Source organism: Onychostoma macrolepis, chromosome 24, assembly GCF_012432095.1.
Source record: "Onychostoma macrolepis isolate SWU-2019 chromosome 24, ASM1243209v1, whole genome shotgun sequence".
NCBI lineage: Eukaryota > Metazoa > Chordata > Actinopteri > Cypriniformes > Cyprinidae > Onychostoma > Onychostoma macrolepis.
Window position 1 is genome coordinate 19,689,393 of NC_081178.1, and position 26,562 is coordinate 19,715,954.

The 26,562-nt window shown below is 36.1% G+C and overlaps 1 protein-coding gene across 4 annotated transcripts in view; it reads left to right on the top strand.

The window, feature by feature from the left end:
- ofcc1 (orofacial cleft 1 candidate 1) overlaps positions 1-20,824 on the top strand; it is a 122,969-nt gene extending 102,145 nt beyond the window's left edge. For all 4 annotated transcript variants that reach the window (XM_058765691.1, XM_058765693.1, XM_058765694.1 and 1 more), the window contains 3 exons: positions 10,994-11,176; positions 18,461-18,575; positions 18,684-20,824. In XM_058765691.1, the coding sequence (XP_058621674.1) occupies positions 10,994-11,176; positions 18,461-18,575; positions 18,684-18,757 (372 nt within the window). In that variant the 3' untranslated portion in view covers positions 18,758-20,824. The remainder of the gene's footprint in view (positions 1-10,993; positions 11,177-18,460; positions 18,576-18,683) is intronic.
- The last annotated feature ends 5,738 nt before the right edge of the window (positions 20,825-26,562 follow it).

A 26,562-nucleotide genomic window follows, 5' to 3' on the forward strand; every position in this document is an offset into this window, starting at 1 on the left:
TACTGACCCCAAACTTTTAAACTTCTAAATCTATATTACAGCATTACAATTAAAAAGCACTGTATTACTAAATAACTGCAAATTTAATAAAATTAATTTCCTAAAAATTTGAACATTGATTTGTATTATAGTAAGCAGAATTTTGAGGATTATTTTGAGCATTTCACTTTCACAGTTCTGCTTTTCGTGGGAATCAAAACCAAGTACTTGGCATCAATAGTGCAATGCATTATTAAATTAGAGAATGAATCATTTGTTTTACTTGTTTTTTTTGTTTGTTTTTTGTTTTTGTATTTCCTAATCCCATATTCAATTTATGGCTTTTCCCAAAATTACCAGCTTTAGTTCTCACCTACAAAAGCTGACTAGCGGCCCATGACCGGCAAGCTCCGGAGACACTGTCAGGCAACAATGGGCCTGAAAAAAGCCCTGGAAAAACACCCAAAACAGGAACATAAACACTGTAAAGAAGGGGGAAGCTGCCCAGAGTCTGCCCTGATATAGGAAGGGTCACAGGAAGGCACCTGCAGCCCTACCCCCTCCACTCCGCCGGCCTGTTTGCTTGCATTAGTTCTGAAAGCCGCTTCTTCAATTACAGGAGGCTATTAGTGGACAGTGCACAGAGGCTGCAGGGCCCCAGGCTACAGCGGCACAGCCACACAACAGAGCTCAATACGACATGACTGCAGAGGGGACACGCCTGCCATGCAGAAAAGGTCAACGACTTTCGGTGGGCAGCAATGTGTGAAAGTGTTGCAGTCGCACGATGGTTTGGGAAGAGAGAGACACTAGTCTGGATTTGCGTGGAAGCCCCTCAGATTGTTGTTGGTTAATTTATTGCTTTGGTGTGTTTATAAAGCTCATATGTCATTCAACATCTTCAGTTTTGTCACTTTTTTATGGTCACTGTTAAGTCAGGATTCTACGATGGATGAGTAATCAGTAAAAACAGAATCTTAGCAAGTGAGCAAGAGTTAGTTCGCTCACATGCTCTGAAAACATGGCAGCACTGATTGTTTTTATACAGCGCTTGTTTTCCACATACCAGGCTGGACATCGGTTCTATCAGAGATGGACGTTTCTTTTAATTTTATCCGAACATATTGCACATGGTCAGCTGTCAAAACAATTGCAGCTGGGAGTTTGAAATTGAGTCCACATGTTTAAACTCATATAGATCCTGTAATCTCTCTCTCTCTCTCTCTCTCTCTCACTCTCTCTAGTTCACTCATAATGTAAAACAGAAGGAACAAATTGGATGGTCAGTAAGTCAGCGAACATTGTTTAAAGATGCAGCACAACAGGGATTTGTGAGAATATCAGGTTTTTAATATAATTTTTTCCCTCTGTGACCAAACAAAATGATTTTTTTTTTTTTTGAGGCAACTACTTCAACTGATTGCATCTCCCATGCAACAGAGCCTGAAAACAGAGGTAGTGTATTGCTAAAACAACAGTCAATTAGAAGTAGGCACATATATGGGATAATGCATTGCTAGCTGTGCATTAAACGATTTTAATGCACAGCATGGAGGCTAAGAACCACCCGACGCGGTGGGTGCCAGAACAAGCTGGAATCAATAAAGAAACAGTAACATCAAATATATGTTAAAAATATAATCAAATATGTTTTATACCCTATATGTCTATATAGTTTTTATTCATTTAGATTTAAATTCATTTTAGTTATTTTATCAACTTTTTTAGTTATTACTTGCCAACTACACAGTAAAACAATAATTCCATAAAATTTACGGTAAAACCCCGGCAGCTTCTACCGTAAAAAATACGGTAACACAATTTTAGGTTTTACGGGTTTAACTTAAATTTACAGTTAAATACCATCATTTCATTAACTGATATAATGTTAATATACCAACCTATTGAAGTACTGAAATCTGTTTTGAACCTTTGAAATACACTGATAACCACCAAATGCAGGTGGTGATGAGAAAGTCACATGATGAACCAAAGCCCATCACAAGCAGCTTTTAAATACTAACATATATAGAAGGTGCACAGTGTCATTCACACAAGCACTAAACACCATCATGGTGAGACTCATTAAACTGAAATATGCAATAAACATTAATTTAACAACATTAGATGTAACATACAACCCTAATAAGCATAACTGATAAGAAAAAACTAAAAAGAAACATAGTTATTTCAAAGAAAAAACATCAAATTCAAACAAAATTTGAAATGCAACGCAGGGAATTCTGGGAACGTCAGTTTACAGTTTTTCCCTATAAATTTTACAGGAAATTACCGTTAACCATTTAACAGGTTTTTACTGTAGCATTTTCACAGTTTTTTACAGTTAAAATGACGGTCATTTTTTGCAGTGTACCTTAAATAAACATTTATTTATTTATTTAATTATTTTATTGTTTTAATTTTAGTTTCAGTTAGCTATAATAACCCTTCCTTGAATAGCATTACTGTACATAATAATTGTTTATTTAAATTATTATTCGTAATAACTTTACAGTTTTTTTTTAATTAACTTAAGTAAATTTTATCGTATTGCTGTTCCCACTGGTTTAACAGGGTCTGCTTTGTGTTGTCTAAAAACACCCTGTAGCTATAGTAAAATCTCTGTAATGCACAGTCATGGGTGCTTATTGCTTTAACAAAGTATTCATGGAGTATCTTATGAAACAAGGTGAAGTTACATTTACATGTGAGGAGAATATTCAACACACTCATACAATTCATAACAATTTTAAGTTTTAGCAAATTGGTCACTTTTTTTTGCAGGAGAATAACAGGAGTATTAAAAACCACAAGTGACAAAGAGTCAAAACACTGAGCTATATATTCAGGAAACAAACAAAAGTAAATAGATTAGACACAGGTGAAACTAATTAGCAACTAACAAGGGGTAATCAAAAACTAAACTGAAATGAAACATAGGAAACAGAATAAGAGGAACGAAATAGCAGCTAAACTAAACATCACCCTTACACCACCTTAAAATAGTTATTTTCTCATGAGATCTTTTGTTCTGTTGAAGATCCAATCTGTAAATTAAAACCCAAATCAATCACTCTGATCGGCCTGAGTTTTTAGCCAGTATCTTTGCTGATGCTCAAGTAAATCTATGAGCAGATTGGTGTATGCAAAACCTTTTTAATATGAATGTAAATATCCCTGATTCTCTCCCCTCCAAACAAACCTCGAAAAAGTTTCACTTCCAGGCATTAGTGCTTCATGCAAGTCGCTGTTTCCTTTCCAGAGTTGTTTATGGATTAAATGGGCTTTTTAAGCATTTATAAAAGCAGATTAGTAACAGTGAATTATGCAGATGCATGAAGCAGATTATCCTGAGCTCAGATACTATCTCCTCTTTATCTGTCTCTGCTTGGAGTCTGAAGTTAAATATTCATGCCTGTTTAGTTTATAAATCTCTCTACCAGCCCAGTTTCAGTCAAGCACACGTCACAGTAGATTGGCGTTACATTAGCATGGGTTCATTGAGGTAAATGAGTTGTGCTGTCAGAAGAGCGCTCATTCTGTCCACCGCTAACAAGCGATAAATAAACAATACAAATGATCTTGAGATGACTCATTTTGTCCGTTCTGATGTTCAGCAGTTGTTTGTCGAGTCTGTGGGAGCAGTAGGGCAGATATAAAACCATTCCACAGCCAAATCATGCTTGAGCACTGCAGATTCATGTTGCCCTAATTACGCAAACAACATGCTCCACCATGCGTGCGGTAATAATGCACATCTATGAACATGCAGCCAGAGAAACCCATTCAGAGAAATCACAAGGAATCAATATTATAGTTCTGCATAGAGAGAAGCATTCAGGCTTTGGAAGTATTCCCATAGGGTTTGTTTATTTACCTAGTTACCTACAATAACTTATAAACTGTTAAAGATAGACCTACTGATTCTGACTTTTTCTAAGAATTTAGAAAGTTTTTGACTCACAATTCTGACTTTATGAATTAGATTTGTAAGATATACATATAACACATATGTATACATATACATATAAATATAAGTATAAATACACACACACACACATTCATATATATATATCTGTGTATGTATCTATGTATGTGTATATATATATATATATATATATATATATATATATATATATATATACATACACACATACATACATATATATATATATATATATATATATATATATACTGCATATACATACATATACATATACATATAGAGAGAGAGAGCTGCTCTGTGATCTGCTTTATACAAATACAACAACTTTCAGAAACCTTCCACTTTCTGTGTGTGTGATTGTATGTAAATGTGTACAGCTTATTATTTATTCAATCACTGTGGTCCTGTTCTAAACCCTAGTGTCTAGTGTCTGTTTCTACATAGGCAGCTGTTTGCCAAGGTATAATTTCGTAAGATTAGTTAGCACATGTCGCTAACAATTTGATCGTTTAGCAACAAGCATGAGACAGAACACACAAATTCGGTAAATAGTTAATTGTTAATTTGATGTAACTAGTTATTACAATTTTAGCAATGTTGTACTAATTCAGTAATGAATTAGTAGTAGTGGTAGTAATTGTAGTATTTTTCACTGGGATTGCTTTCTCTCCAAAGGATACATTTTGGACAAAAGTTAGTATTTTATAAAATCTTAGAACATAGCATATTGGTGCCTACCATCCCAGGCTTCACATCTGTGTGTACCTAAGATAACTAAAAATCCTGACTAAGTGGGCAGCTCATTAGTTTGTGTAAAAGAGCTATACAGCTCAACATCCACTTTTCTGTTTATATAGTTGTGTATTTTTGCATTGTAGCACAGCATATCAGTATCATGTCCCCTGGATGCCCTCACTGGCCCCACATTCACCCTACTGTTTAAACCCCAGCTGCAGCTCCGCCTTACTCTCTCCCATGATCTTCTGCTGTAATCTGCCCATCACATCATACTGTACCAGGCCTGCCATGTGCAACTGCCACATAAATAACCCAGGCTGTCCGCCACACACACACACACGCACGCACAGGCTCATTCAAATGCACCTGTCAACTTGATGAAGCACTCGCCCGCAGGGAAGCATTGTTTACATTTTCACTCCACTCTTCGCAAAAGTGAGATTCTAATTATTTTCCCACTGTAAATTAAAGCCAAGTGGGACAGAACTGAGAAGCTGCAGATTCCAGCGGTGGAGCGGCACTATATATAAACCGCTCTTAGGGAGAAGGGTGGGTAGAGCGCGAGAGGAAGGTCAGTGGTGTTTTGTCTTGAAAATACGAGAAGAAAACAGCAGAGGTGCTTGTGGTGGGGAAAGCTAAAAATCTGTGCTGGGGAAGTTACTTTGAACCTGTGTGTTTGCCAAGTTACAAGCTAGTTATAATTTAAAGAAATCCACTGTGTTTGTAACGAGAGCAGTATTTATAAAGCCCCAAAACAGTGAGGTTCTCAATTAGATTGACAGCTTTAGAATTTGAACAAAATAAGTTATACAAAATACTGCTAAAGAATAATTTACATTTATGCATTTAGTTTTTAGTTTTTATTTGAAGAAACTTTAAAAGAGGAGCAACAAAACAATTCGTCAAAGAGCTAACAATATTTGTAATGAACAATGGCAGGTTTATTAGACAACTAGATTAGGAAGCAAACTAGGGAAGAGGAGAAATGCAGAGGATTTCAGAATTTGCTGTTTGTTGTTAGTTACTCCCTCAACAGATGAGTTTACTGTGTGTGACAATTAAAGCTAGATAGACAGATTGAAATATATATATATATATTAATACATGCAATGTTATGATGTACCTGTGCTGTATTATCTATCATCCCAATGCACTTAAACAAGAGGAGGAGAGAGATTAAAAAACAAATTGGTCCAAAAATCAAACCAACATACAACAGCAAAACTAAACTTTACTGTCTAATGCTTAAAGGAAGGAAGGAAGGAAGGAAGGAAGGAATAAATATGGTACATAGCAACTTTGCATGCCATACAAATAGCACTTAAAATGTGACATGACTTGACTAACTCTTGATGAAGTTAGACATTAGCATATTGCTAAGCTAACAAATGCATATTCTATTAAACTTCTAAAATATACAGCACACCCTAATTTTGGGTAAAATAATACTATTTATTGATTGTATTTGATAATAAATTAATAATAATAAACACATTTTTGTTCAGTCATGTTGCAATGCAGTTCACACACTAGGGTTTACACTGTCAAAGAACAATATAAAGTCATTGATTAAAAGGGGATAAAGGGTTTTGCTCCATCATGCTAAATAAATAAATAAATTCTCAAGATATGTGCTGAACTCAAGAGTGTGCTGATGTAAATTTGGGCTTTTATCAGGTCTGCAGAAATGAAAGGGAAAAAAATCATAATTTCTTTTTAAATAGCTGCAATAATTACTTGAAATGCCAAATAGCTCAAAAATGATACATAGAGAATTCCCTTTGCATACTTACATGTTTATAACCTGTGGGTTTTATCTGTTGCCTTTTATTTTATTCTTAGACGTTTTATTCACCCTTTGGATATGTTTAGATATGTACTTTTTACAGTATAATTAGCAGTTGCATTTTGTTTTACACAAGAACATTTGGGTCCGTTTGAAATCGCTGAATAAATTTGGCCCTTTTATGTCAGTATTTAAAAAGCTGCTCTCATCTGACTCGGCACTGCAGTTATTACTCCATTAAACAGCAGCTTTCGTACATGCTGGCCAGCGTATTAGGGTTGTCGTGAGGAGGCACCCGCACTTAAATAATGCACTTATCAAATTTCAGATATCCATTTTTACAAATATGGAGATGTGTAATCTCATTTGCTTGGGCACAGGCACAGGCTCATTTGGAGTGGAATGGAGCACCAGTCCGTATTTTCACTTCCTGGACCCCCGTCTGTCTGTCCGTTTGCCGTAACGCCTGCAAAATCTGAATTTATGTTGCGGCTGGGAGACATGGTTTGATGTTTATAGTCCTCAAAGAAGCAATGGCTGTCTCTCCAGATTCAAATAAAGAGACTGATATGGACTCTATCAGATTTCTGAATACAGACGTCCACAATAAATCGAAGCTTGATTGGTTAGAATTAGGTTAGCTCACTTGAATGCTATCTGCTTAACCCACAGATGGGTTCCCTGAGAACAGCCAGGCATTGAGTCTGAGTCAAGCACTTACCGCCAGCGCGAAGACGGCGCTGGAGAGAAACGTCCGCCAAGTATTCTCGCGTTTAAGAAAAGGTTCAAAGGAATAACCATGATGCAATGCGTGAAACGTTCAGAATACAGACTTTGTGATTTCTGACAGTGGAATTACACATGCAGATTAACCACACTGAGTGTGAACAACCAAGATGAGATGTTGCTAAAGCGACAAGGAGCCGTGGAGACACTTAAAACGTCACGGCATACGAAGCGCTAAACAACAGTCTCCAGTATCTGTCCGGACCACACATGAATCGTTCAGAGAACAGGCTTTGAGTGTTTGCAATTTGCTCGCTCATATCTTTCCGATGACGTTTGATGTGTCCTGTGACAATGCTCAGTGTGCGGACCTTCTCTCCAGGCACTCTGTATTTAAGAAGTGTCTAATTACGTGCAGTAATGACTCTCAATTTCCGACCTACCAGCATGACCTGTGTTTAGCCAACAGTCTTAAGTAGTTGGAAAATCAAGACGTGGGTACACAGTGAAATTAAAGTTCTCCTTCGCTCTGACCCTGCCTGACAAGACCTGTGTTTTTCCAGAGGAGTCGTAATTACAGAGCCAATTAAGGGGTCACCTTGAGTTTATAAACTCGGCTGTGGCCTGAAAAACTTCCTGCTAAAAGAGGGGAAAAGGGAAACAGAGAGAAAGTGAGTCATGTGGTAATCTGAATTCAGGCCTGTCTGAGCCTGCTGACTTCTTCCAAATGCCCCTCAAAGTGTTTCCAGTCTCAGAGGATGAGGTCCTGTTTTTTTCTCTGCATTCATCTTGTTGGTCATCCAGACCTGCTGGACTGAGTTTTCATTGTGCTTTATTATCCAAAAATGTCCACTATAGAGTGCTGCACCCTGGTTTCCTCGACAAAAACCCAATAGGATTTTATTCCATTTTGGATTATTGCAGAAAATAAGCTCACATGGCCAAGAAAAGCTTATGATTCCTACACGGTTTATTCATCATGATAATCTTCGCAAATGAACACAACTTTTATGAATTGTGAAGCCTAAATGCAATCAACAGAAGAAAGAGCTAAATAGTTTAGAATAGTTTGCAAAAGTGCAATTATAAACAGTGAGGCTGTAAATACGGGAAAAGACATGATGTTTAAAGTCCCAGCAGCCGCTGTGTAGTCTCATTTAGACACTTGATAGCAACTGCATTTTTCAAGACAAGTAAAAGCTTAAAAAATCACAAGGGGGTAATACTGATGTATTTTATATCATAGAATAAGATGTGAAAATATATTGAGCTTGTGTTAACCAAAGACCTTATTTCAGGCATTTAACCACAAACCCATTCAAATAGAAATACAAAAACCCATGCCAAAATACCCATTCGAAAGTCAATCACCATTATTTATATAGCGCTTTTTACAATGCAAATTGTGTCAAAGCAGCTTTACAGTATTAAACAGGGAAATAGGTGCCTTTCTCCTCTTACCAGACGAAGCCAGCAGTTTAATTAGGGGTTGCAGCAAAGTCAGATTGTGCAGAGGACTCATCTGGTTTCTGTGGTCTTGCCCCAGTGGCCGTCTAGGTGATGAGGTCTTTGGAGGGGATCTGTCCCTGGGGTTCATCTAGTTGACATGGTCAACAAAAATATGTCATCCCTCCCATAACACTTTATTTTTCCTCTCATAGTCACAGCTTACATGTGCATACAATATATAAAATTACATTTAAATAATTCATTTCATGGTTATTCAAGACTCTCTCCACCATGTTGTAATGCCACCTTTTTTTGTTGTTGATAGAATTAGAAGGTAATATTGTGGCTCTTTGATATATTACATAGTTCTAAATGATATTCATGTACCACAGTATTTTCATGATACTCCAATGTACATGTCCACAACACAATGGTAATACATTCAGACCTAAAATGAATGGTGAGTTTGCACATAACATGCTGTGACAGCGCATTCACACATATGTTTGAGAAATGATGAGTATATGTATAGTGTGCGTGTGTGTGTTTGAGGTCAGAGGGGGTGTGTGTAGCAGTGCTGACACTAGTGTGAAGCTGGCCCAGTTGGGTGAGAGGCGCTGTGATCTTCACACACCAATGCGTCTGAGATCCATGACCTATATAGCATGTTACACGCTCTGCTTGTCTCCTGTGTTCCTCTAATAGAGCAGGGCAGTGCATTACAGGTACAACACACACAAGGGACCCGTATACTCGGATCAGAGCCATCCCTCATGACATCAGATCTGCTGAGACACTTAAGATATGATTTAATCACAACATCTTGTATTTTCCTTTGGTTTTTGGTTTTTTTTTTTTTTTTTTTTGCATTTGTATATTTGTCTGTTATAATCTCCCATGAGCCTTTGATGTTCAAAGTTCTGCCTATGTTCTGAATGAAACACTAGCATACTGTTTCCTGCATAGTGTGTAATATACTGTACATTGTCCACTGACTGCAATTTGTTAACAAAATAGTACAGTACAGTATGTGAAACAGAATGTTGTATGCAACGATAAACAATATTATGCGTCAAATACATAGAGAAGAAAAGTAATTTTAGAGTCTGAATATGTTTTGATAATTTTTGATCATTTCATCTTCTTTTGTGCACAATAAGACCTGAAGCATGGAAAAAGTGAGCAGAATGCATGTTGAGGTTGATACCATTTATGGTTTCATTCATCCAGCTGTAAATGCAAGGTCAAGTTGAGCAGACTGTAGTAAAATAGTAGGTATTCTGAGTATTCCATGCATAAAGAAAATTTACATACTGTGCAAAAATAGTACAAATAGAATGCTATTCCAAGCATAGCCCTTAACACTAGTATTAATGAGTGATACGGGCCACTAGTTTCTTTGTTTTTCCTTTCCCTCGTTTAAGGATTAGGTTGAAGCAGGTTATTGTAGGCTGGTGTGTGTTAGCGTTGTGTCAGGGTCAGAGGCTGCGTGAGTCATGCAGAAACCTGACACGCTGCATTCCTGCGTCTCTCAGCCAGAGCTCATCACCTCACAAGCACAGCTGTAAATTACAGACCATTACTGTCAACTATCCGAGTTTGCATTCATCTCAGTGAGCGCTGAACTGTGGCCGCAGGTAGGGCAGGTAATTGCGTTAGGGTAAGCATTCGTGCAAGCATGCAGTTGCACTCAGATACACCCTTGATCTGAACACACACACAAACACATGCAGCTACATGAATGCGTGGTCATAGTGTCTATTTTCATTTCTTTGCGTTAGCATACCAGTAAAATTTCATGAATTACGAAAACAAATTTTTGATAACATTAGGCTGCAAAACAGTCTAAAAAATCTTTTTTAGAAGTAGTTTCATTTAAATTACTAAAAAAATAAATGACACCCTTGATCTTTTTTTTTTTTTTTTAATCCACAATTTCTTCCAGAAAACTACTGAAATTAAAACATATTTTGAATCCCCCTATGTGTGTCGTTAGTGTGCAGAAAAAATCTGAATAATTAAAAAAAAAAAAAAAAAATGCTGAACTAAACATTTACTTACTCTCCTGGCATTACAATAATTACAATAATTTTCTTTCTTCGATGGAAGGCAAAAGAAGATATTTTGATAAATGCTCTACAGTGAAAGTTTGTGGGGTCCAGTGTTGTTTTGGGCCCAAATCATTCACATGCACTCTCTGTAGAGCATGTGTGCAAGTTTTCATATGTGAGTTTTCATTAACAGTCACTCATGTAGCAAACTGTGTTAGTACTTAGTATTGCAATACTGTTTAAATACTTCAGTTGTCTCTAACAAGGTGTGTATATGTATGTGTGTGTGGGGGGGGTGGGGTGTATGTGTCTCAATAGGTGGCGGTGTATGACTACATCTGGACGGAGGAAGAGCCTGTGGTAGGATTGGCACCACCTTCAGGCATGCCCAATACCGGATGTGAGACCAGTACCCATTTATCCATCTACACACTGCACTTGAGCGGCCTGCACCAACATTACAGACACTTCCTGAGACAACCTGATGGCGCCATTATAGAGGTGGGCATCTTCTATGCAGAATCCTAAATTTAAAAAATTACTCAGAATACTTTATATGCACACCACAAAAATGGGGCTCCTCAAGGGAAGTTGACAAAAAAATCCACTCACAATTGATTTCAATAGAACCTGACATTAGCATGTTGCTAACCTAACAACACAATACAGAAAACAAATTGAATTTGGACTTTTTTGATACATTTGTATTGGCTTACCTGCAAGGAATACATACATGCTGCCTTATGTTTTAGCCAAAATAATCTTTAAAGGCAGCATGTTGCTTTTTACTTTTTACAGCATGCCTAATGATGCTTAAAACTGCTGCCTGGGTTTTGGAACAGAGCTAAAGAGTGTAAAGAAGGGAGTATTGTCACTTTCACAACAGGCAGTCAGTACATTTCGCTCATGATTGTATCCCTCACACCTGGACTAGGTGCTAATTCTTTCTTCCTTTGGTTAATCTAGGAATCTATAGTGGGATATATTCGCTAACCTCCGCCCATGGCTTCACACGTTATTAAATGCAGAAGAACAGCAGGGCGCAGACTGCCGTCCAGATTGCTGTCTAATTAAATGTACCACTGATTCTGCTTGGTAACAACTGCAAGCACATGAATTAACTCCCATCCCCCCCGAGAACAACCTGGATCATCCTAACAAAATTAATATTTTAGAACTTCCATGTCAAAAACAGCAGATTTATGCTACATGCACGTCAACGGCTCGCTCGCAGGCAGTGCGGTCGGTTAATGGCGTCCTGAGTTGTTTTGTGACTGATGAGAGTACCGTAGAATGTGGCGCATATTTATCAGTCTGAGGGGAGGCCCTGAAGAGCCACAAATACAAACACATCAGTGATGATACTAAACAAAAAATGACTTGAGAAGCTGTCAAGAATTTCTGAACTTTGTCCATGTTTGGAAGACAAAAGTCTGTATACCAGCCATTCAAATGCAGTAAATCACACAAACTCATACATATACTTTAGATACAGGTTCCATATATGCCTTACATTTCACTTTTGCAAAGATTCTGTGATTAAGACCTATGTCTGTATATGTAAGTATGACTAGACTAATTTTTGGTTCCACTTTCAATATAAATTTGTGGTGAAGCATTATTTTAAGACTTGTGAAAGAAGTACACTTTTGCATACTTTTAAAAAGAGTACTTAGTACTTATTATGGAAATAATATGCTTTAAAAGAATATTCTGTGTGAGCTGAATTAAATTCTTTCAGACACTTTACTACATGCTATGTAAACAAAAATCTATTATATATTAACTTTTTTGACCCACATAGGACTTAATACATTTTTATATGTAATGTCATAATTACTTCTGTTATCTTTGAAACATGGCTAAAGTAGAAAAGCATTCATGGAAAACTTAAAATATACATGAAACTTGTATGTCATATATTTAAATATATTTGTAATTACACATTTGTAATGATGCTAAAGTTAATGATGCTTAAAGTCCATTTAAAATTTAAAATACAATTTTTATTACAAAGTTCACTTGCATGAAAGTACTCTAAGTACCTTTTATTTCATTAATATTATATTATTTGCAACTACAGTCTTAACAATATACTTTTTAAGATTTAAAGTGTACTTTTTAACAAGGGAATACTTAATAATAATAATAATAATAATAATAATATATACACACCATTTCAATAAATCCTATTATTATCTCAGTTAATTCTATGGGTTTAAGAAGATTATAGCACATTCTTATAAAATAGTAAATTTTATCTGTCTATCTATCTATCTATCTATCTATCTATCTATCTATCTATCTATCTATCTATCTATCTATCTATCTATCTATCTATCTATCTATCTATCTATCTATCTATCTATCTATCTATCTATCTATCTATCTATCTATCTATCTATCTATCTATCTATATGTCTGTCTGTCTGTCTGTCTGTCTGTCTATCTATGGTAACACTTTGTTTTAAGGTGTCCTTGCTACACGTTACATGTACTTACTATTGTAATAACAATTATGCATAATTGCATGCAAGTAACCCTAAGCCTAATCCGAATCTTAACAGTACTTAAATGTACAATTACACTGTAACATGTACACCTTAAAATAAAGTGTAACATTTATTTATTTCTCTTTCTTTCTTTCTTTCTTTCTTTCTTTCTTTCTTTCTTTCTTTCTTTCTTTCTTTTTATTTATTTCTTTCAATTGTGGTAATTTATAAACACATTATTATTATTATTATTAGTAGTAGTAGTATTTAAATAACATGCATTAATAAATTATGGACAAAAAGATGGTGTAATAAGAATGTAATTTTTTATTTCATGTGTACTTCAGCACTGAGTGACTATGATTATTTTAGGAGGGGGTTGTGTGTTGTGTTTGTGGCTGGCTCAGCAGAGGGAAGTGTCAGGCCATATCTGGAGTGTGTGATGGGTGTGGCGATGGGCAGGCTGACACACGAAAGACGCTGATAGCATCAGTGCCGCCCACCCCAGGGCACAGGCGACAGCCATGCCAGCACCCAGACAGCACTGCAAACCTACAACACCACCCTAAACAAATAAATACATTTTTAATTTAATGTTCCGAAAATCCATATAGAAGTAAGCGAAGGTCCAGAGCAGGAAGTAACCAGAAGATTTACAATTACAGAGAGAAACATACACACATATACTGGGGCATAGAAAATATCAAGCTGTCGGACACTGGGATATGAAAAGTATATAAGCAGGGGTTTAAATTACTTTCCCATATTGTTTTGGGAAATTTTTACTTTTTACTTGAGATTAACTTAATATTTGTACTGAAATGATCTGAAGATTTGAATATTTATATTTAGCGACTTACAGTGCATTCAGGTTATACATTTTGTTTTATCAGTATGTGTGTTCCCTGGGAATTGAACCCACAACCTTTTGCGCTGCTAACGCAATGCTCTACCACTGAGCCACAGGAACATTTACCCAATTTCCATCATGGCCTATGAGACACGCTCAATATATCTAATATTTGTTTGTACATCTTGCATCTAGATGACAAGCTAAAAGTTATTAGATAAAAGTTCCTTCTGTGAACTTTAATAATCTTTTGAATAACCAATAAAATCAATTTCCTTGACTACAACTACAGCTATTCACCTTCATTTTAATGTCGACAAAACACACATCGTTGACAGTGAGTTTTCGATCAGTCTGTAAAGAACTGTATAAAAATATCTGCTGCTGAATTGAAATAAACAGCTTAATCTACAAAACTGGTATGACTGGAGTCATCTTCTTATCATTTATTTAGAAGTAAAACGCTTTTACAAATTTGTATTGCACTACCAAGTTGATTAGATCGAAATATATTTCTGTGCACAAACCCATCACTACAGGGGATTTAGGTTTCACTGAAGAAAGCTTTGTCAGCATGCAACAGAAAAGAGTGCAGTTTTATCAGTTGCAATTCTGCGGCAGCTTTATGATGCTCTTGTGATGCTTCTATTAAAGTTATAGATGCTTTAAAAGCAAACATTACTTAAGCAGATGTTTACCGCTCTCTGAGTAACTACAAATTGGGGCAGATAATAGCTCAGATTTGAATGCAGCACCAATAACTTTTTCATTTCCGATTGGGCCAACATCCGCCTCATATGTGGAAACAAGATGGCGTTGGACATAAACGGGTGTGAATTCATTAGGGCGTGTGCTAAAACGGCAGTAGGTTTATGTGCGTGAGCGCGTCTTTCCTCTCGGGCTAGCGTTTAAGTGTTTGTGGCCTAAGAAAGCAGCGCTCTGGCCAACTGTGCTGCATCATCTCTCGTTCCCATATGCCGTCTGCAGCATATGTGAAGCCTGCCGCCACTTCTGTAAAACTTCCATTAAAAATGCACAACTACAGCTCCAACAGCTTGAGTATTACCTCCACACAAATTATTAATGCTCGGCAAAACCGCTGATGAGCACCCAGCACGCATTAAACACACTCACTTACGCCAGCCTGTTTTTATCATGTGGCTTTTGAGGTTTCGGAGCATGCGGCGCTGTTTGTGTTCTGTGTGTCCTTTGTTTGTCCTTGAATGCAGCAAACTCTTTAAATAGACGCCGTGTGACAGTCATCTGGTATTGAAAGGTGCTAACGATTGACTGCTAGTGACTTTAGCCTGAAAACAAAGATACTAGTTTTAAGTGACACAGTGGTGCTGTTTTTTTTATCTACTGCAAAGAAGTCTTGAATAGTGGAGACAAGGGTTAGTTGTGACTCCCATGAATACTTTCAGGGTACTTTTATTTTCGAGTAAACTTCTAAATTGACTACAGAAAATCAGTTGAAAATGTTCACTTTTTTTTCACTCAATGAACATGTTATGTGACATTTTGTATTTAAATTATAGGTTGGCATTATTAGCTCCTCAGCAAACATTAATTCCTCAGTAAAACAATTCATGAAACAGCAAAAATGGAAAAGGTAATATAAAACACACAATCGTACAAAAATGTTAAAATAGTATTTTGCCCAAAAGAAAGTGTAATTAATGATTAATCAAGTTCAAACTAATGGAAACTCCTCTGAGCTGCAGTTTCATTTGTTGTTGTTGTTGTTGTTGTTTATTTTTTTCTGTCTTAATTTACGCCATGAAATCGGAGTTTTCTCTTTCTGTGCCTTCACTGAAAAACTTTGACTCATAAAAAAGTTCATAATATAAATCCATAGAAATCATGTGGTTTAATCCAATCTTCTGACAAGACATGATTGCTTTATATGATGAACAGATTTAATTAAGGCTTTTATTCATATTGTATACAGTGTGTGTAGAATTATTAGGTAAGTTGATATTCTGGTCATATTTTTTTTTTTTTTCCAAGAACATTTTACCAATTCCAAACCACATCAATCTTAATAACTACTATTGATTTTGTATTTATCATTTATAAGTGATAGAAGTGACTCTTGAAGGCCCAGCATCACATCCTCTTGTACCACTGTTTGAAGAATTTATCTTCCAGAATCTGGCAGTAAGTTTTACAATCCTTGCAGCATTGATTAAAAATGAGCTCCTAAAACTTACTGCCAGATTCTGGAAGAAAAATTCTTCAAACAGTGGTACAAGAGGATGTGATGGTGGTCCGTCAAGAATCACTCACAACTTATCTGTCCATAAAGCCTATACAAAATCAGTCTTCATGTATTTCACAACACTTCAGCATGTTATTCTTATTAAGTGAGGGCCATTTTAAATAATTTTTTACCCAAGCAAAGTCTCTGAGAACCTGACACATTGCGCTTGTGGAGACCCCAGGAAGGTTGCAGTTCTGGAAAATGATGGCGCTGGAGGCTAAATGGTTCCTGATGGTTTCTCACCTAATTCTTCACCTTAATTCTTAATTATTTTGCAGTAAACATGTCTTTTCTTCTCCACCTGTTTTTTTCTGACTGTGCTGACCCAATGAGCATTTCGCTGCCCAATGGTCATGCCTTAACTTTGCTAATTCTATTATTGCATTAGTATTGCATCCTTCTCATGGGCTTTTTTTTTTTTTTTTTATTCTTGAGTTCAGGCTCTTTTTGGCTCGTTTTATCTGTAAAAGAAAACCTGCCTAATAATTCTGCACACCTGAAATAAGGAGTTTTTGACTTTCAGCCTTCATGGACAATTATATATCACTTATAAATGATTAAATACAAAATCAATAGTAGTTATTAAGATTGATGTGGTTTGGAATTGGTCAAATGTTCTTGGAAAAACAAAATATGACCAGAATTTCAACTTGCCTAATAATTCTGCACACACTGTATAAACACTGAACAAGCACATATATAGAGTACAAATCCAATATGTTAAGCAGAGGCTCAAGTGTGCATGCCTGAAGTGCATGAACCAATGAGATTTGATCTCACACGTCAAGCAAGTATGTGAAGCAGCTGTGATTCTTCAGAAGATTTGGGTTTTAAACTGATGGAACTGAAAGTCATAAGGCTTTGGAACAACTTGGGTGTGAATAAATGACGACAGAATTTTCATTTTTGGACTATCCCTTTAAATACCCTTGCCCCGATGTTTAACGACTGATGTATGCTAGTGCAGTTTTATTGTTCACTTGATGATATTGGAGTTTTAGTTTAGAGGTTGAATTTATCAAAAGCGCCTGATTTATGGTTACTGACTATGAATAATTACTACTACTGCTGTTAGAGAAAACAACCATTTATGTAACTGAACTTTTGATTCACAAGTTGATATACTATGTGTGTATGACATCTTGTTACAGTCACCCCTTTATCATTAGTTCTGTGTGTTATTGAACCAAAGCATTTTCAAAGACCTCTTTTCTAACCTGCGGTGATCATTTGCTCCCAGTCAGTGCGGGCATTGAGGTAAAAATCGTGACATTTTATGTATCATATCTTCATTTGGATAATAGTGTATTAGATCCTCTATTAAATTATTTCTGTTCAGCTCACATTTATGAGTCAGAGCTCAGGACAGCTGACTGAAGCCACATTGACCCAGATTAGCATCTGGATATGAAATATTTAACCTTTAAAATAATCCTGCAGCTAGAATCATTGACAAACGACCTCGGTTCCTCTTCTCGTGTCTGCTTATAATCACTGTTCTGTATGTTTGATTGCCTATGTCTCATATGCCATGAGGTCAACTGAAAACAGAAAAAAAATATACTAGTTATAATTAACTATATTTTTTCTTGTTTAACTGGGCTAGATCATTCAAATCTGTGGCATGCATATTAATGTTATTTTGCCCATTTTTCCGTAGCAACATTAATGATGAGAATTTTACAGTTATCTTGCACTGTGTCCTAACCAGGTGTGACGTGATAAAGTGATAAACGCTCTTTCATGTTAATCTTGAGTTTTTGTTCTGACCAGTCGTGATAAGCAACTTCATGATTTTGCTATTCTCTACACTCCCACTGTGAAATTCATGGGTCAAAATTCCACATCACTTTATTTGCAAAATGTTCTTATTGGCCGCGATTGAAAATGTTTCTTTTCAGTCGGAACAAATTACTTATTCTATGATTTTTTTATCTTTTTCCTCCACAAACATAAATGAATTACCTGGTCAATGCAATCATTCAATTAATAATTTATTTTTACTTTTTTTTTATGCTATTTGTGGCCCATAATGCACACATTCAAGTTACAAATGGTCATGTCTACTCATATTCTAAAAATTAGGTGGATACACATCCAGTAGTTTCAGTAGTTTTGAACATCTTACATTATGAAATTAATGAATTAGTTTGAACATTTGTATGGTGTATTATTTACAGGTAATGCATGATTCTGACAGTAAAGAGTTTCAGAGATCAGAGGTGCATGAGGAACACGGGAGGATGAAGAATGTGACGCATCTCAGAGAGAGGAAGAGGAGAAAACCTGCCTGGCGTGAGTTGCAAATGGATGTAGATTAAGATGAACTGTTAAATGATCATGATGCTACAAATTGTTATTTGTTTGTAAAATTCTCATTGTTCATGTAAATGTGTGTTACAGGATCACACCGGGTTGAGCCTCTTGGAGGAAGTGCCTATGACTCAAGCAATGGAATAAAAGAGCCCAGCCCATAACCTTAAGTAGCCACACAATAAAAATAATAAAATAAATGTCTTTCAGAACCCAAGGATCCTTTACGATACATTTGAATATATATATACACCAGTGTAAAGGGCAAATGTCTAAAAATCTACTAAACAGCAGATTCAAAGTAATTTTCAAAAGTCAGAGAAAGAGCTCTCGCAGCATTTAGTTGCAGATGCTTCTTGGTTTGATGTTTTAGAGCTTTTAAGTGTGACTTATGTGTCCAAATACTTTTTGATAAAACTGTATACCTGTATACACCTATACTGTAGCAAAAACATGGTTGCAGAACTCATAAAGGACTCCAGTCAAACTTGCACTACCATGGATTTGAATGAAAATTTGAATGCAGCTTTAATTACATTAATCGAAAGGAACATAAAATCATATTATGACTTTGATGGTTTCTAGTTTTTGGTGTCAGATCTCCTTGGACAGAAGTAGAAACCAATACCAGAATGTCAAAGAAAAGTACAATACATAAATGTAAAGCAGTTCATCAGTCAGGAAACAATGTAAAGTAACAGTTCTATGAAGACGTGAATGTGGGTCGTTTAGTCTTCACTGCTGCTTCAACACCATGAAAAATGACGATTCTAAAAGTCACTTATCAAGACACAGTGATAAAATATCAATATTGGGGCCACATTAAGCAGGATAATATTCTGTCTGCCTTGATTTGTATTGAGTATGTGTCTGCTGCCCGGTGCTTGACGTAATGAACTCGCCCACAAATCAGGCCTTAATGGGGCCCTACTTATATATACTGCTTAATTAAAGGTTGTGGGCTTATTAACATGTGTCAGTGGTGGTGGCCGGGCGAGATTGAATCTGTTCGTACGGTGCCAGGTTGTAAAGGTTTTATAGATAACCTATCATTATTAAACCCCATTGCTTAATATCAGATCTTAATAACCTGTCATTTTCATTGATGATGATTTTCTTTATGGGAGGCCATTATGGCCCAAAGTTGCGGCTGTTTGGGGAAAAGCTGTTTGGGACTCTCGGCACCTCAGCGCTTATGACTCTCGTGTGCTCATTGATCTTTCTGTCTTTTATGCGACGAGAGAGCATCAGTGAGTAGTGACCAGAGGGCTTTTAGCTCAGAACAGCCCAGCTGAGATGAGCCTTCATCTGTTTCTCTCTGTGTACAGTTCAAGAGAGCTTCTTCCCTGACCAGCATCAAAAAAACACATTCAGCCCATCAAACGCATTCATATCCATCATGCATTCTTGGATTTTATTAGAACTGATAGTAGATGGCATATGTACAATATACTGAACCACATGTATGTGTATATATATTACTACATGAAATTATTTTCATTTTCAAAAATGTCATACCACAAGACTGTTTAGAATAGTATTGCATTCATAGATAGGTTCATCAAAAATCAAGCATAGCGTTAGTTCTGGCAGGTCACGTTAGTCAAGCTCGCTTCAGCTAATTACCCTCCTCCATCCCCAACTCCTCCTCTGTCAGTCAGGATCCAGCCTTCTGATTCTCTTTTGAATCAGACTAATTTTAAAATGTGTACGTAAAATTACTGAACTTTAACATATCTGCAATACTTTTGTTGGTTCTGTTCTGTTTACCCTGGGGGGTTATCGCTGCTCTCCCTGCTCTCATCCATGCTAGGCTGCATGGATGTGCAGGGAGTTCTTGCCCAGAACAGAACCATACCGCCAATCCAAACTGTATGCTAATTGTCAATGATCTTTGACGATAGTGGTCCTGACAGAAATCAGATTTAACTAAAGCTAAATATACAAATGCACTCAAGGCATGTAGTTTAGTTGCTATTCAAGTGTTCATAATTTTTTTATAATTATAATAATAAATCAGACTTAATATTTTAAATCGGTAGCCTTAATAAAAACAAAAACCTTGTATGGATCGCATACTACATTAAGCACAACAATTACACAGTTATACACAACTGTGTATAATAATAATAGTTTCCAAATCAGTATATTCTCAGTATATTCTTATAATCTGGCATCACAGGAATGAATGAATGAATTACAATGTTATTTGTGACTGTATTTTTGATCAAATAAATCCAGCCACGTTGAAAAAAAAAAAAAAAAGTTTAGTAGGTTGTATTTGTGTTTTATTGTATTGAGCACTTGAAACGGAACTATACCCGTATTCAGATGTTCATTGAAGGTGAAGCTAGATAGAAAATATACCAGCACTTCAAATATTTGATTGCTAATGACAAATACTATTTCACATTGATTTAAAATTCAAATGGATCCCTAGCAGCAGTTATTTCTGTGAAAGATGCCAGCGGGTTCTCTCTGCTGTGTATTTGCTGATTTCAGTGAAAAGAAAAGTCAAACTATGTTATGGGAACTGCAACTTTTTGAAGTATCTACACAGTCCTGCTGCTAGTTAGAGAGAAACATGAAAAGAAAACACTTTTTATCATTTCACATTTAAGTAGCCCTGTTGGTATTGAATATAGAAAGAGATGATGATGGGTTCAGTGTGTATGACAGAGGCCATTCTGCAGGCTGGCTCTGCTCAATCAAATTAAACTACACAGCGGATTTTAAAAAAAAAGAAGAGAGATTTGACTTTAGGAACTCTTTACACTTTCTCTTTTTAAGATATGTCAGCTTAAGTGCATTTAAACAAGTGTAATAGGATTTATAGAAGTGTGTAGACAAGCATTCTTAAGAGATAATTGTCTCATGAAGAAAATAACACAATAATGTTTGTCCGGTAAGGTAGCTGTATCGCGCTCTCAGGGAGGTCTGCTGCACAAACAGGAAATGCTAAACTCTTGTCTCACATCACACTCTGAGCATCTGGATGTATCATGTGGATTTTGCTCATTTATTTCCTGTTTTATTTATTTATTTCTCGAGTGGCAGAGGCAGATGTCCTGTTCACTGAGAAAGAAAAAATATTTGCAAGGAGAGGAAGGAAAAAAATATATGAATATGCAAATCTCGTCACAACATGGAACTTGTAGTGACAAGGAACGTTCTCTCGTATTCATTAAGCAGAGGTCAATGCCTAATGTAGGCCACTCTCTTACAACTACTTTCCTGCCATTAAAACCGAATTGCAGTGTGGAATAAGGAAGGCAGAGACCCTCAACACACACACACACACACACACACACACAGAGCTCAAGTAAGAGCAAATGCACCAGTGCATCAGAATAAACCTGATGGAGGTGCATCCATCCCTTGCAGGCTTTTCACAAAAAAAAAAAAAAAAAAACTCAATGCTTGTCCTACTGCTGTTTTACTTGTCCCTTCAAAACGCTCTCTCTCTGGCAGCAGCGTGTCTTTGTGGCACTGATCATTAGGTAAAACCGTCTTCTCTTCAAATAATCCTGTGCGTGAATGCTAAAAATGTAATGAACTTCACGCTCCATTGTATCTGACATTGCTTAATTAATGGGTGCATTTAAAGTACATAGGCTCTGGTAATTGATTTATATGCATGATTTGCACATACAGCTGTTGGTTCCTGTAGGAAAGTCATCACTCAAAGTGTGCACGCTTTACTGATGGACTAGAGGTGCTGCTAGCGCATCCTCTGCAGCACACATTTATTATCATACTTTCATTAACGCTAATACCGACAATAAAAACAAAAGACACTACAGAGACATAACTATCTTTCAAAAGAATTCAGAGGATCTGTCTAAAATAAAGGGTCAGAGGGCTGAAAAAAAAAATACAATTATTTGAGAAAAGTATAACATATAGCATAAAAGTATAACAGTATATACAGGGTATATGTATATAAACAGTACAAATGTGTGTGGCCATCTGAAATTTTCTTGTAAAATTAGCATTTTTATCTATATTTATGTAGTCATTTATGCAGTTATTTCACTTTAATTGCATAGAAAAAGACCTATACATTGCCATTAGAGTAAAATTACTGAACCTAAACATAGGAGCCTGATAAAAATGCTAATTTTTTATGAAACTTTCAGACGGCACTTAGAGGCTTTTGCATCTGAACTCTTCATATGTACAGTCATGGCCAAAAATATCGGCACCCTTGGTAAATATGATCAAAGAAGGCTGTGAAAATTAATCTGCATTGTTAATCCTTTTGATCTTTTATTTAAAAAATTCACAAAATTCTAACCTTTCATTGGATAATAAGAATTTAAAATGGGGGGAAATATCATTATGAAATAAATGTTTTTCTCTAATACACATTGGCCACAATTATTGGCACCCCTAGATATTCTTATGAGTAAAATATATATTTGTATATATATACAAACACACACACACATTTTTCTAAACTAACACTGTCCAAAAGCAATGTCAGTAGATAAAAATTCAAAGGCAGGCAGCATCTTTTTTTGCTTTCTTATGAGTTGTGTTCTCACTGAGGTCCTGTACATTTGTGCATTTGGCAGACACTTTTATCCGAAACTACTACTGCATTCAAGATGTTCACTTTGTAAGTTCATGTATTCCTTGGGATTCAAACCCATGACCTTGGCGTTGCTAGCACCGGGCTCTACCTTTAGAATGGCATGAATGTGTGGGAGTGGCACCACATTTGTCATGTGATTGCATCCATAGGTCTGTGATTGGCTGAAAAACTCCAGTCAATGGAAAAAAGCGCGCCCATATACCTTTGTCAGCACTTTTTTTTTTACAAGAATGAAAACCAGGCTTTTAGGGATATAAGTACAGTGTGTTCAGCTGTTGTTTAACAACATATTGATTGTTCATCTAAAGAAACATAAAATAATTCAAACTTCAAAAAACAGTTTTGAATGTAATGAGTTGTGAGAATTACATGATCTAGAATTTATACAGTGTAAAGACTGTAAGTCTGTCCCTTACAGCCTTGTTTTCATCTGCGTTAAATTCAATATGGCATCTAACCTGATTAATATCTATAACATCTGCAGACGGTCTCCAATCAGCCTGAATGGTTCAAAATGAGAATAAATGTAATAATGAACCAGGGCATGACACCTGATTAATTATTCATAATTTCACATTAATCTACATATTTAGTTAATTAAAACTTTGATATGACTCGATTTAAATAAATATCATGTAAATAAAACAAATATATTATAAATATATACACATACTTTTGATGCATGCAGTTCAAATGGGATTGAATTTTCAAATATAGTTGGCATTTTGACGCAATGTTTTTTTTATTTTATTTTTTATTCTAATTATCTAATTTATTCTAATTCTAATAAAAATAAATAAATTAAAAACATTCACAAAATTTCTTCCCAATGCATTTGTGTTGTCTAAATAAAGCATTGTTCAGTGATGTGATGCTATAATTATTGAAGTACTGGTGAGTGTGTGTGTGTGTGTTTTCTTCTGAGATTTGGAGGTCGGTGGCCTCTAACCATTATTTGGAGCTTGGGCAGATCCTCAGCGGAGCTCCGATCAATCTTTTACCTGGGGAACGAGTGCTGCGTATTTCTATCACCATTCTATTGATTTTTCCATGTGCAGAGCCCTTATGTGAGAGAGAGAGAGGTGTTTTCATGTGGACACCACAGAGGAAACGCAGCCTGCAGCACACACTCATTTATTTATGCTTGCAGACACCCGTCGGCGCAGACGCCTGCAAAATGCACACATCGGCATATTTAGCCGATTTTTAGATCTCACATGTACAGGTCTATGAGACCTAACGTATGAACACATGCTTTTTAATTCAGAAACATGCTGAATGCACGGAGCGCTTCTTTACGTTCGCTTCACTTCCCACAGATTCACTTGTGCATAAAGGTGATTTTTTGTTACCCCAGTGCTCTTTAGTGTTTATTACAGTGATCAATATGAGAGTCATGATCCAGTCAAGTGATGTATCATCATGGCTTCCATCATGGCACCTTCTCTTTGTGCATGCCAAATTGATTCATGACAGTAAAATCGTGGGTTCAGCAAGAAAATTTAAATTCTATTATCATTTACTCACTCACATTGTTCCAAACCTGTATGACTTTAGTTCTTCCCTGTAAAACGCAAGGAGATTTTTAGCTGAATGTTCACACTGCTTTTTCCCTAGTGACCAGGGGGCCAAGTTCTAACATGGACCATTAGCACAAGAAAACTCAATAAAAATACAGTTAAAGTAGTCCAAACGACTGATCTTTTTTGAAGGAACAATACCAAATTTAAGTTGTCATTCACAGAATATCCTCCTCCCCTTCCAGTCTCTCAAATATCATTCACACATGCACATATGGGATATTTGTGTGTTGAGATGTACTGTGCAAAACACCAAAGGTGTCAAATTTTAAAACATGGTCTGGAAAAGTAGTACATGGGACCATAAAAGCAGTGTCTGATAAAGAATGATGATTAAATATTACATCTGTAGATAATGTAGTCCAGTTATGTTTGAATTGTATTTTTGATGTTAAGTTGTGAATCTTCAGTTTATGTGTATTTTATTCAAGCAATTGTAATTGCTCTTTAGTCATTGGTTGTGAGTTTTGTATCTAGAGTTTTGAAAAATAACATAAAGGTTCTCATATTAGTGGGAAAAAAAACACCTGGGACTGCATACTTTCTTAATACATGCATGTTCCTGGTTGAGCTGTGCATGATTCATCAGTGCACAATATTCCACTCGGGGGAAAAAAATATCTTTCCAACTTTTTCCTTAAAATGTAATGAGTTGCTTTGCCTCTTATGTTGTTATTTCATATAGAGACAGTTATTCAGCATCCAGTCAATTCCCCATGAAAAAAAACCGGCCCGGTAACACTTTATTTTGATAGTCCACTTTAGACATTCTACTAACAGTACTGTAAGTAACTTTGCAACTACATGTCAACTAGCAGTCATTAGAATATCAGTAGACTGTCTGCTTAATATCTTCTAACACTTTATTTTGATGGGTCCACAACATACAACATACTGACTATGAGAAACTTTGCAAGAATGTCAACTTATTCTACTAACCCTAAACCTACCCTACTGAGAGTTAGTAGATATGTAGTTGCAAATTAATGAGAATTAGTTGACGTAGTTGTCATGTAGTTACAAAGTTACTTATAGTTAGTAGAATGTCTAAAGTGGACTATCGAAATAAAATGTAACACATGGCCCTATATGGCATGTTTCTTTTCATTCAGAAATTAGTCATATATTGTAAAAGAGGTTGTGAATGTCATTTTGTGTTGTCGTTCAACCTCATCTATAACTGTGAAAGGGAAAAAAGAGAACACTTTTAAATTTACATTACAATAAATTTACACTATATATTTATCAGTTGAGCAAACCATGCCTTTTGTTGCTTCACAGCTATCATTTGATAATTCAGTTGTTACTCTTAATCTTTAGACCTATTTGGTATAATTCCGTAATTTTAGCACTGTAAAAATGTGTTTAGTACACAGCAAGAGATTGTGTGCAAGCAGAAAGACGTACAGTACCAAAGCACAGCGGAATCCATCAACAGCCAATAATCAGTCTCTCTCTCTCTTTCTCGCTCTGTGACTAGTGTTACAGCTGCAGCTGCGATCAATACTGCATTACATAGAGCTGCCAGTATATACAATACTCATCAAACTGATTATTTTTGATGCTAAACTGGCAGTTTCATTTGCTGTGGAACAAAAAGCCACTGTGGTAACCGCTGTTCAATTAGCCAACCAAGACAGCAGGGTTGCAAATAAGATAAATGGCTATTTATTTGGCTGAAATAATATGTTGCCTTAAACAGACATAAGGAATGAAATGTCATAGTTGCACTCTGCTTAAAAGATGACTTGTTTCATTGAATATTGAAATTTCATGAATATATTTCCAAAGG